The following is a 15,074-nucleotide window of genomic DNA, read 5'->3' as shown; positions in this document are numbered from 1 at the left end:
AAATGGACACAGCTTCTCCACGTAGTAAAATATCTACCTATCCCTGGTTTTTAGATGGGCCAGACACTGGCTGGTCTCTGGCAGTCGCGCAGAGACGCAGAGACCCTGTAATGCTGTTCCTGAGCGTGCCACTGAGGGACGCGTTCTTCTCTACAACACCTGAGTCCCAGTCCCTGTCTGGACCTTTTATTTCTCTCCGCCCCTCTGCTCACGTTCAATTAATTGTCTCCTCTAGGTCCCTCCCCGCAGCCTCTTCTTAACACTCACTGGGCGAGGAGGGGACAGCGGGAGCGCCCCAAGCAGTGCGCACCTTGTGCATCTATCCCAGGCAGCATCGCGATGCCTGAGAACAGCTCAATCGCTAACTGCTGTGAGGCCAGCGGGCTGGCAGCGCGCCCTAGTTGGTCTGGGTCAGCCGGAGCCGGGCCCCCTGTGACTCCCCGGGCACCCTGGGTGGCTCCCATGCTATCTACAGTAGTCGTCGTCACCACAGCTGTGGACTTCGTGGGGAACCTGCTTGTCATCCTCTCAGTGCTCAGGAACCGCAAGCTGCGGAACGCAGGTGAGTGTAAGCTTCCTTGACACTGAAATTCCACCATGCCTCGCCACTGGTTCGAACTCCGAACCTTAGATCCTTAACAGCTCCTCACACACCTGTCACCCACATGTCCCTGTTCTGTCCTCAGTGGCAGGTGTCTCTTTCCATTCATTCATCCAATCCCAGACTTTGGTTCTTTGAAGAAGTTAGAGGAAGTTCTGGTTTCCTCCTGCGAAGTTGGTCTGGAAGCTGCCCAAGACACACTTGACACATTAATGCCAATATGAATGAGCCAGGCTTCTCTTGAGCACTGGTTTGTGGCAGGCTGCGAGAGCTGTAGAGCTACACACTGCAGCTACCTATGGCGTTTCAACTGTTTCTGCTAGACGGAGCGCCTCCGGCCATAGACGCTCCTGACCTGTTACAGACTGCCTCTCCCTACCTGCCAAACTGACTTCATACACTAGGTAATTTAAAGGCCCTTGCTGGCAGAACGACCGTACACTGTATGGACGTGAGCAATGGATGGATGCCAGCATTCTGCTAAGCTTTGTGTCAAAAATTCATCTAGTCACTAGAAGATCCAATTCCAAGTAAGAGTGTAATTTAGACATTGCAGGCGCGACTTCTATCAACACCAGCTTTTCTGAATGAAGACAGGGAAATTGTGGGATGCACTGTGAGAATTTAAGCAATGATTTGGCTAAATTATGTGTCAATTCTTAAAATGCTTTTTCTTTCCAATCTATTCTCATTTCAATTTTTTTCCTGAGGCAGGGGTGTGTAAGGTCACCTCCTGATGGGGTGCTGCAATGTGTGACCAGGCGAGCTTGAGAGGGCCCTCAGTGACACACTGATTCTTATCAATTCTTATCAATTCTTATTAATTTTGTCATTCTTACCTTGAATGTCAGGACCAACTAAAGTGGAAATGGTGTGAAAATTAACAACGGGAAAGCTTTAAACTGCCTTTCTAAGATGCCAGGCTCTTGGCAAAAGCCATTCTTACTAAATTATATAAATGTCTTGAGGAAAGAGGGTGCCGAGAATTTTTATCTATAAAAGAATCCAGGAGTCAAGTTTGAGTTTTTAGTCATCCTGTGGGAAAGTTATCATTACTAAGGAGCACACAGGCACCAGTCACTCTTTCCTGGAATACCTTTTCAAGACATCATTGTAGCTTTGGAAAATAAACCTGTAATAGCAAAGAGTTAGCTTCTCTTAGAAAACTATGCATAACATATATATCCAAACACACACACACACACACACACACACACACACACACACACACACACACACACACTGCCCTAACACTGCAGCCTCAAACATTCATTTCCTGAACAGGAAGGCCGGTGTTCAGCTGCTCAGGCTTTGTCCCTGTGGACCAGGGTGCCTAGCCCTCCAGGTCCTCATACTTTGCTGGGTGCCCAGAGAAGCCTGTTCCACCCCTAGGTTGTCTGCCATGAGAGCGATGGTTGAGGAAGTGTTCACTGCTGCTTCTTGCCTGAGGAAGGTCAGAATCCTGCCCCTTTTCCATCCCACACAAGACTATCCAACTCTGTGCTCCCCACCATCTCCAGGAAACCTTACGGACCTGAGAGTGCCGTCAGGCCTGGGGAGAATGGGAAATTACTGATGCTTCATCCTATCCCTCCTATCCCCTGCTGCCTGTGCACTGGTGCTCAGCACCAGAGAAATGAATTAACATGCTATCCAGGAGCATTTCTTCCTGCCCTGCTGGCAACTTGCACAGTCATGCAATTTAATCAGTGCTTGCACTTGCTTGCTTTCTTGCTTGCTTCTTTCCTCCTCCTCCTCCTTCTTCTCCTCCTCCTCCTCCTCCTCCTTCTTCTCCTCCTCCTCCTCCTCCTCCTCCTCCCCATTTTGTGTTAGGAATGGAACAAAGAATCGCATCCATGCTAGGCAAGTCTTCCCTGTGTCTTATGCCCAACCCTTGTTTTTATGACTGTTGGCTTTATTGGTGACAGTCTTTTTTTTTTTTTTTTTTTTTAATGTAGTGTTGTCTTAAACTAAATGACCGTGGTAAAGTGATGTTTCAAAATGCTCCGAAAACCTGCATCCACTTGAAACGTCAGCACCTATTCATTCTTTATTAGTCATTTTTAAACTGAAGATGTTATCTTTACCTCAAGAACAACTTCCCTCAGACTTTTTGTACTCCTCTGTTCCCTCTCTCTGTCAATACTGTATTGGTTAGGCTTCCACTGCTGTAAAAAAATTCATGAAAATAAAAGCAGCATAAGGAAGGAATGGTTTGCTTTGTCTCAGGATTTGAAGGATTTGAAGGTCCTTCGTGCTGGGCTGGGCAGGGCAGCAGGAGCCTGAGCCAGGTGTCCACACTGTCTCCACAGTCAGGAACCAGGGAGAGGTGAACACTGGTTCTCAGCTCAGATGCCTTTTTGTATTTGGTCTGGGAATCACTCCATAGATTGCTGCTGCCCACATTTAAAGTGCGTCTTCCCACATCAGTTAATTCAATCTAAAATGTCTATGTCCCACAGACATGCCCAGAGGTTTGACTCCTGGGTCATTCTAGATCTTGTCAGGGTGACAGTCAACATTAACCATCATAAAATTCTGACTACACATATAAAGAACATTTATTTCCAGCAGCCAAGACATGTAGTCCACCTGAGGTTCCAGCATGCTTCGCAGGAGACATGAGGACTCCTTACTGACTATCACAAGACCAGCTCCATTGTGGGAGTTGTTGGAGCGGGGCAGGGGACTTGGGGACAAGGGGGTAGATTCGGGGAACTGACCACTGAGAGAACAGTCAGGTATGTGTCATCCTCTCTATACCAGAGCCTTGCCCACAGTGCCTTGTCACCTCACATTATGCTTCCTGAGGGCAATAAAAGCCTACATCTGGATTAGTCACAAAGACCTGCCGGCTCTAGATCCTAGATGGCTGGAATCTCTCAGCAGCCTCAGCTGCACCACAGCTCTAAAACTTGCTCAGTGCCTCCTTGACACTCTGTCTTGAACCACCATAAACTGTCTCAAAGGCTGGGGTAGACGGCTCTCTGGGTAAGGTACTTGATGTGCAGACCTGAGAGGAACACAGTTCAGATTGTTAGCATCCACATAAGTGTTGGGTGGGCATGGTGGCCTACCTGTAATATCAGCACTCTGGGAGCAGAGACAGGATCCTTGAAGCAAGCTGGTTAGCCAAACCAGCTGAATCAATGAACTCCAAGTTCAGCAAGTTGCCTTACCTCACTCAATATGGAAAGTGGAATGCAATCAAGGACACTAATGTCAAGCTTTGGTCTACACACACACACACACACCACACATACACACCACACACACACACACACACACACACACACACAGAGCCTATAAACATGGGGTTCTTGCTACCACCACCACCATATAGTCCCCAACACAAAAGCCTAGGAAATGACACTGCCCTCTGTGCATCCCACCATTATCTCCTCTCAAACAGCATTTAGGAACACACAGCAAGGTTCCTCACCCCTTGCTTTGTCAGCTATGCACCCTGAGTTCCTGGTTACCAGTCAGGAGCCATGATCTGACCATGGATATTCTTCGTGCTAGGCTGTGGTGAACAGGTGATTTAGAAGGTGTTGCTAGTGAGTGGACACTGCCATGTCTGAAGTGTTTTGTCATTTGTAAAGCAGAAGGGCCTCAGGGGCTGATAAATTCCTAGGTTCACATGCAATGTCTGTTCTTCCACACCACAGCTTCTCTCAGGGCCCTGTGGTACTCAAGGCTCTCTTTGTCCCTTATCCAGATCCAGGGCCCTCCTAGGAGGTGCAGGTGGCTATCCTTCCCCACTGTATGATACTGTGCAAAGAAGCTTGTCATGACATGCCCTTCCCTATAAGGAAGCATACATAGCACATGATGTCAGAATAAGGTGGGTGGCCCTGTACAAAGGCACTTTGAAGGCATGCAAGGAGATGATTAGTAAGCTCGTGGCCCCTTCCCCCAGGAGGAGAGAGAAAGAGGAAACCCACTGCAATCAGGACTTAACCTGCCACCAGTCACTCACCAAGATGCCACTTGATGTCAGCTGTGCCTGTTGCTGAGCTAGCAGACAGGGTGTTAGGTGTTTAACGTCAGCTGAAGAACAAGTCCGACTGCCCTGGCCTCTCTCCCTCGTGTATGTGAGATCTCAGTCTCCACAGTTCAGAGGTGAAGGCCTTATTATCTTTTCATTGCGCAAAAATCAATGCTTTTTTAAAAGTCTATAATTGTGTCTTTAGCTGTGTAAGGGGGAGAACTCTTAGTCCTTGCTTGTTCTCTCTGCAGAGTTCTCAGCTTCCTGGGGACATAGAGACTCTTCAGTCTAACTGCCTTCATTTCCAAAGCATTGACTTCCATACTTAGACAAGATGTCGTGCAGGACGTGGTCTGCCATGACTGTGGTGTCTGCAACTCACAGTGTAAAATGTGTATAGTGAAGCAGGTAAGAGTTAGGGAGCAAACGCTAGGGGAGTTTAATGCTTTCTCTATTGTCTGTAGTCATCAGGACGATTGCAGGCAAGATCAGGCTGCAATGTCTTACTTATGTAAGGGCACCCTGTAAAGTTCCCAGGAGGATTAAATCACCTAATTCGCATGTGTTAGAACACACCCCCACCAAGATCTGGCACATGGCTCTATACCTCATGTCTTACCTCATGGGGAAATCCTATTTTGTCTCATGAGCCAAATGCTCAGTTCTTTCAGTACAGCTGATAATAAGAGAACAGCACTCATAAATAATAGTTGGCATGAGTGTGATCATTAAATTGTCAACTAGGCAGAATCAAGGAGACAAACCTCTGGGCAGACCTGTGAGGGAGTTTCTTGATTAAGTTAATTGAGGTTGGAAGATCCATCTGTGGGTGGCTCCCATTCATGGGCTGTAAATATAAAGAAAGTGATCTGAACCCATCATTCAACTCCTTTAGCCTCCCAACTGAGAATGGAAAGTGGTCCGTTGCTTCAAGCCCCTTCTACCAAATCTTCCCTACCATAATGGACTATACTTCAGGAGAGTAAGCTATAATAGACCTCGGTCTATTTTTTATCACAGAAACAGAAAGGCAACTAAAGCAACGACTAAGTATTTCTCCTGTGTCAGACAGAAATCTTCATTTGAGAAAGAAAAGGGAAGAGGATGAATGGTTAGGGGGAGGGGAGAAAGGAGAGGGTCCAATGTACATGATACACTTCAATGAAAATCTACATATGAAGCCACTATGTAGATACAAAAATATACACTAATAAAAAGAGGAAGAGAGAAAATAGCTAATATAATTGTAAAATTCTAAAATCCCTCATCCAATGGATATCCCTGTGCAAATATTATTCTATCTCTCATTCCTTGAAGTCAAAACTGATTGAAAGAACAGGTAACAGACCACCATTTTATTCTCCTGCAAAGAGCATAGATTAGCTTGCTGATGTCTTGGCTGAACTGTTCACTGCCAAGTTCTGCTGGGTCCTATTTCTGCCCTTCACTTATGATGAACATCAATACTCTACACCCTTGTGAACTTCCATTTCTCCCCTAGCTTTCTTGTCTTCTGGTTCTTTCTCCAGCCTTCTGCTGTACACTCTTATGACCTGGTACCTGTTCCATTATCTAGGAGATAGAAAATTATCTGGTTAAACACCATTGCATATGCCAGCAAGATTTTGCTGAAAGGACCCTGATATAGTTGTCTCTTGTGAGGCTATGCCGGTGCCTAGCAAACACAGAAGTGGATGCTCACACTCAGCTATTAGATGGAACACAGGGCCCCCAATATAGGAGCTAGAGAAAGTACCCAAGGAGCTGAAGGGGTCTGCAACCCTATAGGTGGAACAACAATATGAACTAACCAGTACCCCTGGAGCTCGTGTCTCTAGCTGCATATGTAGCAGAAGATGGCCTAGTCGGCCATCATTGGGAAGAGAGGCCCCTTGGTCTTGCAAACTTTATATGTCTCAGTACAGGGGAACACCAGGGCCAAGAAGTGGGAGTGGGTGGGTAGGGGAGTGGGGGAGAGGGTATGGGGGACTTTTGGGATAGCATTTGAAATGTAAATGAAGAAAATACCTAATAAAAAAATGGTCAAAAAAATAGAAAATTATCTGGTTAAACTTAGAGGATTCTTACAAGAAGCACTGAGTGCACACCATGGAGTCTGGCGGCACATTCGCTGTTGTCCTGCTCTTACTGTTGCATTTGTTAAAGTAATAAGACAACACTCATCCTGGTTCACAGACGACCTCTTCCCGTCATTATGGGATAATGTTCGCTGACACCCTATCAGCAGTTCTTTCAAACAGATGCTTCAAACACTCTTAAATATGTCTTCTTTCTTTAAGGTTTCAAAATATCATCTTTGGTATTTTCCAGTACACTATTACTTTTATTTAACCAAGGAAAAAGCAGTTTTATCTCCGCCTTCCTAGGAGTCATCCTGACACCCTGAGGGTTTTTCATAAATAATAGGACTTGGAAAGAAAACAATTTCTGCCCTCCAGGAATTTGAGAATCTAATTGGGAGATTACTTTACATTCATTCATTGCTTCGGTACTTGTAAAGAAACCAAATTACTAATGAAGTATTTGTTCAATCTTTCCAAAACTGCTTATACCCAAAATGTTATTAGAATGCTTCACATGGTTCATGTTGACATCTCTTAGGCTAATAACCTCTCATGGTAAGATCCTGTTTGAGGTGCCCTGCTGTTCTTGCATGGAAGCAATCTTGTTGACGTGTTTTGGGGAATTGTTCTGCCTGAACAGCACCATCCCTTTTTATTGTCTGATTTAGAAACTTCCACTCTTCCAACCTCCTTGCTCTGGCATGGACTACGTTGGTCAATGTTCCTCTGTGTTGGTACATCCTGGTAGGTCTTTCTCATGTTATGACCTTCCTGTATATGAGAGAGAGCATAATATATGGTCTATTGAGATAAATGATGAAGGAAGATGGATCTGAAGGTAGTTAGCCATCAGAGGACTTCTCTCACTGTCCTGTGCTTTCATTCGTTGGCTGTCTTCTCTGTGAAGGGATGCCCTTGGGTTGCTCACCACCCGTCACTAAGCCCCTAGCACAGTCAGAAGTGCTATGAGGAGATTCTCATGGGTACCTGCCAAATAAATGACTAACTTGAAGCTCAGTGCCAAAGGTTATTTTAAACGCAAGTAAACTCTTCAGATTTCAAGAGGTAAACAAAAAGGCTAGAGATGGAAGTCGCTTTGCCTTTCAAAGTTCTATCTGATGAAGACTAGACAAAGTAGCACTAACTTCCTCCTCAGATACAAAATTCCTGGAATGGAGACAGGATAAGAAGAGACTGAAGTGGGGGGGGGGGTGCTTTATCTGTGAGTAGTGGAGGGATTCTACTTCAAAGAATGCAACCAAGCTGTGGCAGCTCCTTCCCACTGGCATACCTTGTCTGACAGAGGCAGGCAGGATGAGTCACTCCAAGATTTGTGTATGGCTGTTCATTAACAAGCCATTGCACACATGAGGAGCAGATCTGCATGCCAGCTGATTGATTTCTCACCTGGGTGGGGAAGAAATTGATATAGCAGGGCCCTCCTCTGAATCTCATCCTGAGCAACCCCATAACCTCAGCATCTCACAGATGGGTGACACCATAAGATCCAAAGTCATCTAATTGGGATTCATGCCAAGAAAGCTAGAAGACAGTAGGACCACTGGGCGGATGACTCTCCAGCAGGGACTGGAGGGTTTCAGCCTTTTAGGAACAGCAGGCTTAATAGGGGAGAGTAATTGAATCACTTCCCACATGGAGCTAATGCGTTCTGCTCGCTATTTACAAGCTGTTTGCAGCCTCTGGGGCATTATTAGGGGACAAGCCACATTAACACAGCAGTGCTTGCCTTAGCTTTCCCAGGGAAACAGCTGGTAGAGCTGGCACCAGCTTCCAACCAGTTTTGACTTTTTCTGCTCAAGTTTGTACATGCCAAGAGCCTGTTTGCCATCCATCCTGAAACTGTCAGGACCTGTAGCAACCAACTTTCCTACGTTAGAGAAATGTTCTTTACAAAAAACAACACTAAGGAGTGTAGGGGTGGTCTCCAGTAGAAGAGGCAGGTATTGATGAAGAAGTCACAGAGAAAGTTCAACAATAGTCCAAATGCCTATGACCAGAAATGAGCAGAGCTAAGTACATCTCAGGCTGCTCCAACCTCCAGCACCTCTTCCAAACTTCTAAAGGAGTCTTAAAATCCCAGAACTGAACTTGATTGTGATCCTAAGCTGAAGCCCAGAAATGTGGAACAGGACATGGTCCCTGCTTCCTGGGACTCAGTGCAGTTTGAGCCGATGCATCAGCAGCTTTTCTAGATGCTAGGACAAAACACCAGACACTGGCAACCTGGGGAAGAAAAGGTTTGACTCACTGACTGTTTGAATGGGGCAGCTCATCATGGTGGAGAAGGCATAGTGGCAAGGCCATGACAAACAATTGCACTGCAGTCACTGCCAGGAGGCAGAGAGTAGAGAATGCTGCCTCTCTCCTATTCAGTCTAAGATCCAAGCATACTGCATTTATCTGTCCTACAACAACAGGATGCATTTTGTCACATGGCCAAAAAAATTTAAAGACCATGTCCTGTGTATACTGTGCCACTGAGAAATCCTCCCCATGGACAGCCTGCTGTCTTGTAAGCATACAGCAAGTGCTCAAGGAAACACAGGGCTTGGGGGGAGGCGGGGGTGGGGGGTGTGTTTGGGAGGTGCATGCACTCAGCTTCATGTTGAAGCTTCCAGTTCCTGGTGCTATGCCTTCAGTGCCCTGATGCTCTCAGACAGCAAAACTGGAGGAACAGAGGCTGACATTCGAGCTATGTTCCTGGATGACTGTGGCTTCCTGGGGCTCTGGCTGGTTGGATTGATGACACTGAGGAGGGCTCCATTCAGAGGAGAAATCTCAGAAAGCCAGGGAATGTGCAGACAAAGGAGGAATTGCCACCACCCGACCCCTCCAGTGATTTGAGACAAGAGGAGAACAGTTGGGTCTCTGTGTGTCTTAGTTAGGGTTTCTTTTGCTGTGATAAAACACTATAACCAAAAAACAACATGAGGAGAAGCGGGTTTATTTTATATCCCATGCTCTGTTTACAGTTCTTTATGAAGGGACATTAAACCAGAAACTGAAGGTAGGAACCTGAATGCAGGAACTACAGCAGAAGCCATGGAGGAATGCTGCCAACTGTCTGGCTTGCTCCCCAGGGCTCAGGTGCTTTCTTTCTTTGTTTGTTTGCTTGCTTGTTTCTTTGATTGATTTTTCTTTTTGCTTGTTTACTTACTTTTAAAATTACATTTTTATTCACTTTACATCCTGTTCATAAGCCCCTGCCTCCTCTCTTCCCTGTCCCATCCTTACAGATCCCTCCCCCACTGCCCCCACCCATTTCTCCTCAGAGAAGGGAAGCCCCCTTTGGGCACCACCCCACCCTGGAGTATCTAGTTCCAGCAGTTCTAGGCACATCCTATCTCACTGAGGTCCAACCAGGCAGTCCAAGTGGTGAGGAAGGGGACCCAGTGGCAGGGAACAGAGACAGTGACAGCCCCCACTCCACTTATTAGTGGAACCACATAAAGACCAACCTGAACATTTGCTACAGATGTATAGGGGTTATAGGTCCAGTTCCTGCATGTTCCCTGATTGGTAGCCCAGGCTCTGGGAGTCCCCATGATCCCAGGTTAGTTGACTCTGTGTGTCTTCTTGTGGTGTCCTTGACCTTTCCGACCTGTTTACTTCTTTCCCCCACTCTTGCACAAGACTCCCCAAGCTCTGACTGATGTCTAGCTATGGGCCTCTGCATCCTCTCCATCTGCTGATGGATGAAGCCTCTCAGGAGACAGTTATACTAGGCTCCTGTCTGCAACCATCATCAACAGTGTCATGGGTCAGCTCTCTCACATGGGATGGGTCTCAAGTAGGGGCAGTCATTGGTTGACTGTTCCCTCAGTCTCTGCTCACAACCTGCTCTTGCTGGGCCCTCATATAGCACTCATGAACCAAGGAAATGCCTCCGCAGACTTGCTCATAAGCCTGTAGGCCAATCTTAAGGAAACGTTTTCTCAATTAAGATTTCCTCTACCCAGATATGTCTAGGTTTGTGTCAAGTTGACACCGTGCCTCTGTTCCTGTCCTAGAAGCAGTTCTTTGATAATACCCACTCCACTGGACATTGCTTTCATCACAGCTTTGCAGGTTACAAAGGGAGGCACATGAGAACCTGAGTAGACAAGCACAGATGCAATCTGAGCCCTCGATTTTGTCTTTAAATGACATGTGATTTCTACTTTCAGTGCAAATCAAAGTGGCTCAGAGAAAGACAAAATGTCATGTTCATGTCTGTGTGTCTGTGTATCGTGTGTGTGTGTGTGTGTGTGTGTAGATGCAAAAGTAAGTGTTCATGTCTGTGTGTCTGTGTATCGTGTGTGTGTGTGTGTGTGTGTGTGTGTGTGTAGATGCAAAGGTAAGTATGGTCTAAAAGCCATAGATAAACCTTGGGTGTCATCCCTGTATTCTCAGGTACCATCTACCTTATATCTTCAGACAGGATCTGTTATGAATGTGGAACTCACTTATTAGGCTATCCTGAGTGGTGGGTGAGCCCCAGGGAGCTGCCTGGCTTTCCCGGAGTTTTAAGAATTATCACCATGCCTGACTTTGTTTTCTTGTTAAAGTGTTGGTTCTGTGAATCAAACTTGGGTCCTCATGCTTGAGGTGCAAGCATTTTACCCAAATATATGTCCCCTGTCACCCAAAGTAATGACCAGAAGGTGTGGGACCCCCTACTGATTACTGATCTGTGTTTCCTGCTTCAGGTAATTTGTTTGTGGTGAGTCTGGCCTTGGCTGACTTGGTGGTAGCCTTGTACCCTTACCCACTGATCCTTGTGGCCATTATCCATGATGGTTGGGCCCTTGGGGAGGCCCACTGCAAGGCCAGTGCCTTTGTGATGGGCCTGAGTGTCATTGGCTCTGTCTTCAACATCACAGCCATTGCCATCAACCGCTACTGCTGCATCTGTCACAGTGCCACCTATCACCGGGTCTGCAGTCACTGGTATACTCCCATCTACATCAGCCTCGTCTGGCTCCTCACTCTGGTGGCTTTGGTGCCCAATTTCTTTGTGGGGTCTTTAGAGTATGATCCACGCATCTATTCCTGCACCTTCATCCAGACAGCCAGCAAACAGTACACGGCGGCTGTGGTGGCCATTCACTTCCTCCTTCCCATCGCTGTGGTGTCCTTCTGCTACCTGCGAATCTGGGTACTGGTACTCCAGGCCCGAAGAAAGGCCAAGGCTGAGAGGAAGCTGCGTCCGAGACCGAGTGATTTGCGCAGTTTCCTAACCATGTTCGCAGTGTTTGTGGTTTTTGCTATATGCTGGGCCCCTCTCAACTGTATCGGCCTTGCAGTGGCCATCAACCCAGAGGCAATGGCTCTCCAGGTCCCAGAAGGGCTCTTTGTCACCAGTTACTTCTTAGCTTACTTTAACAGCTGCCTTAATGCCATTGTTTATGGGCTCCTGAACCAGAACTTCCGCAGGGAGTACAAGAGGATCCTCTTGGCCGTATGGAACACTAGGCGGCGCTGCATACAGCGTGCTTCCAAACGCTGCCTTACTGAGGAGCCACAGGGCCCGGCGCCACCTGCTGCCAGGGCTACCGTGCCTGCCAAGGAAGGTCCTCTCTAGCCTGCATCAGCTCGGTGGGCCTAGCAGCAAACCTGTGAAGTGAGCAGAGTGGAGTTGCTGCTGGCATTGTGCAACAACTGCTCACACTGCATCCCACAACTGGTGAACTCAAGTGACCACTAGTGCAAACCTGCAGACAATCCTAGTGGCAGATTGGGCACTGGATTCCAATTGGTTGGGGCAGAAGTCAAGCCCTACCCATGAGAAGTCATTTTCCCTGCCACATTGACCTGTTAAGAGATCTCTTTTGACTACCTATGCTGAAAGATCAAAATCTGCAGTATTGAAGGTGAGTGACTTCCAGGGACCCATCAACTTTCCCTACACATCATGATGTACCACACCATATACTGTATCCACACACACTACAATATATACACAAAATGCATACCATTTACACCAGATATATACCATACACACACACACCATGTGCATATACACACCATATACCACGTATACCACAACCATAGCACCATACATATGCAAACCACATACATATTTACCAGACATACACTACACTCATATACACAAGAAACATACACATAAAACACTTACACCACGTACACAGGAAACATATGCCATATACATATACAACACACAAGTAACACATGTGCATATTACACTGTTTTCTTCAGATACTGAGTATGCTTGGTGAGTGTGGTCCAGCAGGAGAACCATGATGCCTGCCCTGTGGGAGGTCTGTCTTTTGGCAGACTGGTATCAGCAAAAGTTTGAGGGTATTTTCTTTGCATTGGTCACTGTGCTAATTGCTTGATATACATTATCATATTTAATCCTCTCAAAATTCTTGGAATAGATACAATTGTGTGTGTGTGTGTGTGTGTGTGTGTAATAAGAAACTGAAACACAAAGAACTGTACTGATTGGCTGAGCTCAAAGAGCTGCTAAATTCAGGGTTAGGGTGAGAGAGCCTGTCAGCACCGGATTCTGCCCCTCCTGACCTTGGGGAAAGTGACCGAGGTGCACTGAGTCAGGTTAAGTACCTTACATGCATGTGATCCACTGGAGGGACAGGACAGTTACCTCAGCTAGCCACAGGGCTTCCCTGGAGGTAGACCTGGGGGACCCTGGTGTGCTGCCAGCTTAGCATTAATTACAGTATCACTTCCCTGCAGTGGGAGAAATCCAAGCTGGGCTGAATGCTTAGTGGCCTAGTTACCGGGACATTCCTTTAAAATGTGTATTCCCTGGACCCTGCCAATGTTTCAGGTGTGGAAGTCTGATATTAGAGATCTACTAGGGGGATGACTGGGGACATGGGTGGCAGCATTAGTGACTGAGAGCAGATATTCCCACTTAGGTGACTTCGAGGTTCATACTTCAGTCTGACAGAGCCCCCAGAAACGCCGGAGTCCTCGGGCTCCTTGCACTGACTCTGCTTTCTAGGCTCCGGGGGGAGGTTGAGGCTGACCTGCTTAGACAGATGTGGCTATGTCTCTACGTCCTCTCTCCAGTCACCAAACATGGAGGATTCCTGTGACCTCAGCTTATGAAGAGGTTGTCATCACTTGCTTGTCAACAGGGTGACCCTACCCTTCTGATCATCCCTGTCTCTTAGTGCTAACTGTATGTACATAAATGTAGGTAGAAGGACTGCAGCATCCCTTCACTTTCCTAGCCTATTGATGCCACTGGTCCTCCAGGTCCCAGCATGTAAGTGTAATAACCAGGACCCTTTTTGTGTTCTTAGGTTTCGAGGGATGAACCAGTATCCCAGAGAACAAAGGAATGTGGGGACAGCCAGAACATAAAGCAATGTTCATATGCCATGGAGTGGTCTCAGGCCACTGGACCTTAGTTTAAGTACAGATAGTTCTCTTCAAGCAGTGCAGAGACGAATCATGTTCTGCTTGATAGACTCAATAGTCTCTGCAAAGGTGCTTCACAGCCATTTTCCTTCTGTGAACTTTCTTGGGATGGCTCTGTTTTGAGAAGTTTCCTCACTAGGAACCCTCAGCTGTCAAGGGACCCCAAGTTCAAGTGCAGACTTCTGACTAGTTGACACTGATGGTCATCGAGCATTTTGACCACCATGGATCACCACACACACATAGACACACCTTGTCAGAGATACATTTGAGACATAGACAGTCACAAGAGCCTAACAATTTTTCCTTAATAAATTATAGCCAGCCATATGCAAGAAAAAAATGAGCTAAAATCAGAACTGTTTAAATTGTTCAAGGTGGTTGGGGAAGATTTTAAGAAAGGATCTCATATGGTCCAAACTGACCTTGAATTTGGTATGTAGCCGAGGCTGACCTTGAACTTCTGATTTTCCTGACTCCTCTACCTCCTGAGTGCTGGAATTACAAGCAAGATTACTTCTACACCTGGGTCAGAGAGGCAAGTTTGTCAAGTGCGAGCTGTGTTGTATAGTACAGCACTAGGAAACTTCTGCATGCACAAACCCCAAACCATTCACCCACTGAGTGAGCATGAGCTGCCTTCTCCCCATGACCCATGTCTGGCTTTGGGGAGTGATGTATTTAGAACGCTCTGACACTGGTTCATGCAGCACATGCCCTTCTGTAACTGGGCTCTTTCATATGGGATAATATCCTCCATGTTCCTTTGTATTATATGAGATTTCGTTCCTATGTAAAGAGGAATAACCTACATTTACACTCATTGAACTACCACTGTAATCCAGAAATCACAGTTCTGAGAGTTCAGCAAGAGGAGCTGAAGTCAAGATCTCACTGACTTATGTACACTCCCATGTCTGTGGTGGTACTGTTCAAAATGGCCCAGATGTGAGAACATCTGTTGTATCCAAATGTTCCACTACCA

At 46.6% G+C, this 15,074-nt stretch overlaps 1 protein-coding gene across 1 annotated transcript; it reads left to right on the top strand.

The window, feature by feature from the left end:
• The first annotated feature begins 339 nt into the window (after nucleotides 1–339).
• On the top strand, nucleotides 340–12,260 carry Mtnr1b (melatonin receptor 1B). The gene is made up of 2 exons (XM_021173286.2): nucleotides 340–562; nucleotides 11,386–12,260. The coding sequence occupies exons 1-2, from the start codon at nucleotides 340–342 to the stop codon at nucleotides 12,258–12,260; spliced, it is 1,098 nt and encodes a 365-aa protein (XP_021028945.1).
• Nucleotides 12,261–15,074: the final 2,814 nt, after the last annotated feature.

Source organism: Mus caroli, unplaced genomic scaffold (genome assembly GCF_978045245.1).
Source record: "Mus caroli unplaced genomic scaffold, Mus_caroli_1 scaffold_11, whole genome shotgun sequence".
Lineage (NCBI taxonomy): Eukaryota > Metazoa > Chordata > Mammalia > Rodentia > Muridae > Mus > Mus caroli.
Note: the sequence above shows the minus strand (reverse complement) of the source record. Positions and strands in the feature narration are given on the sequence as shown.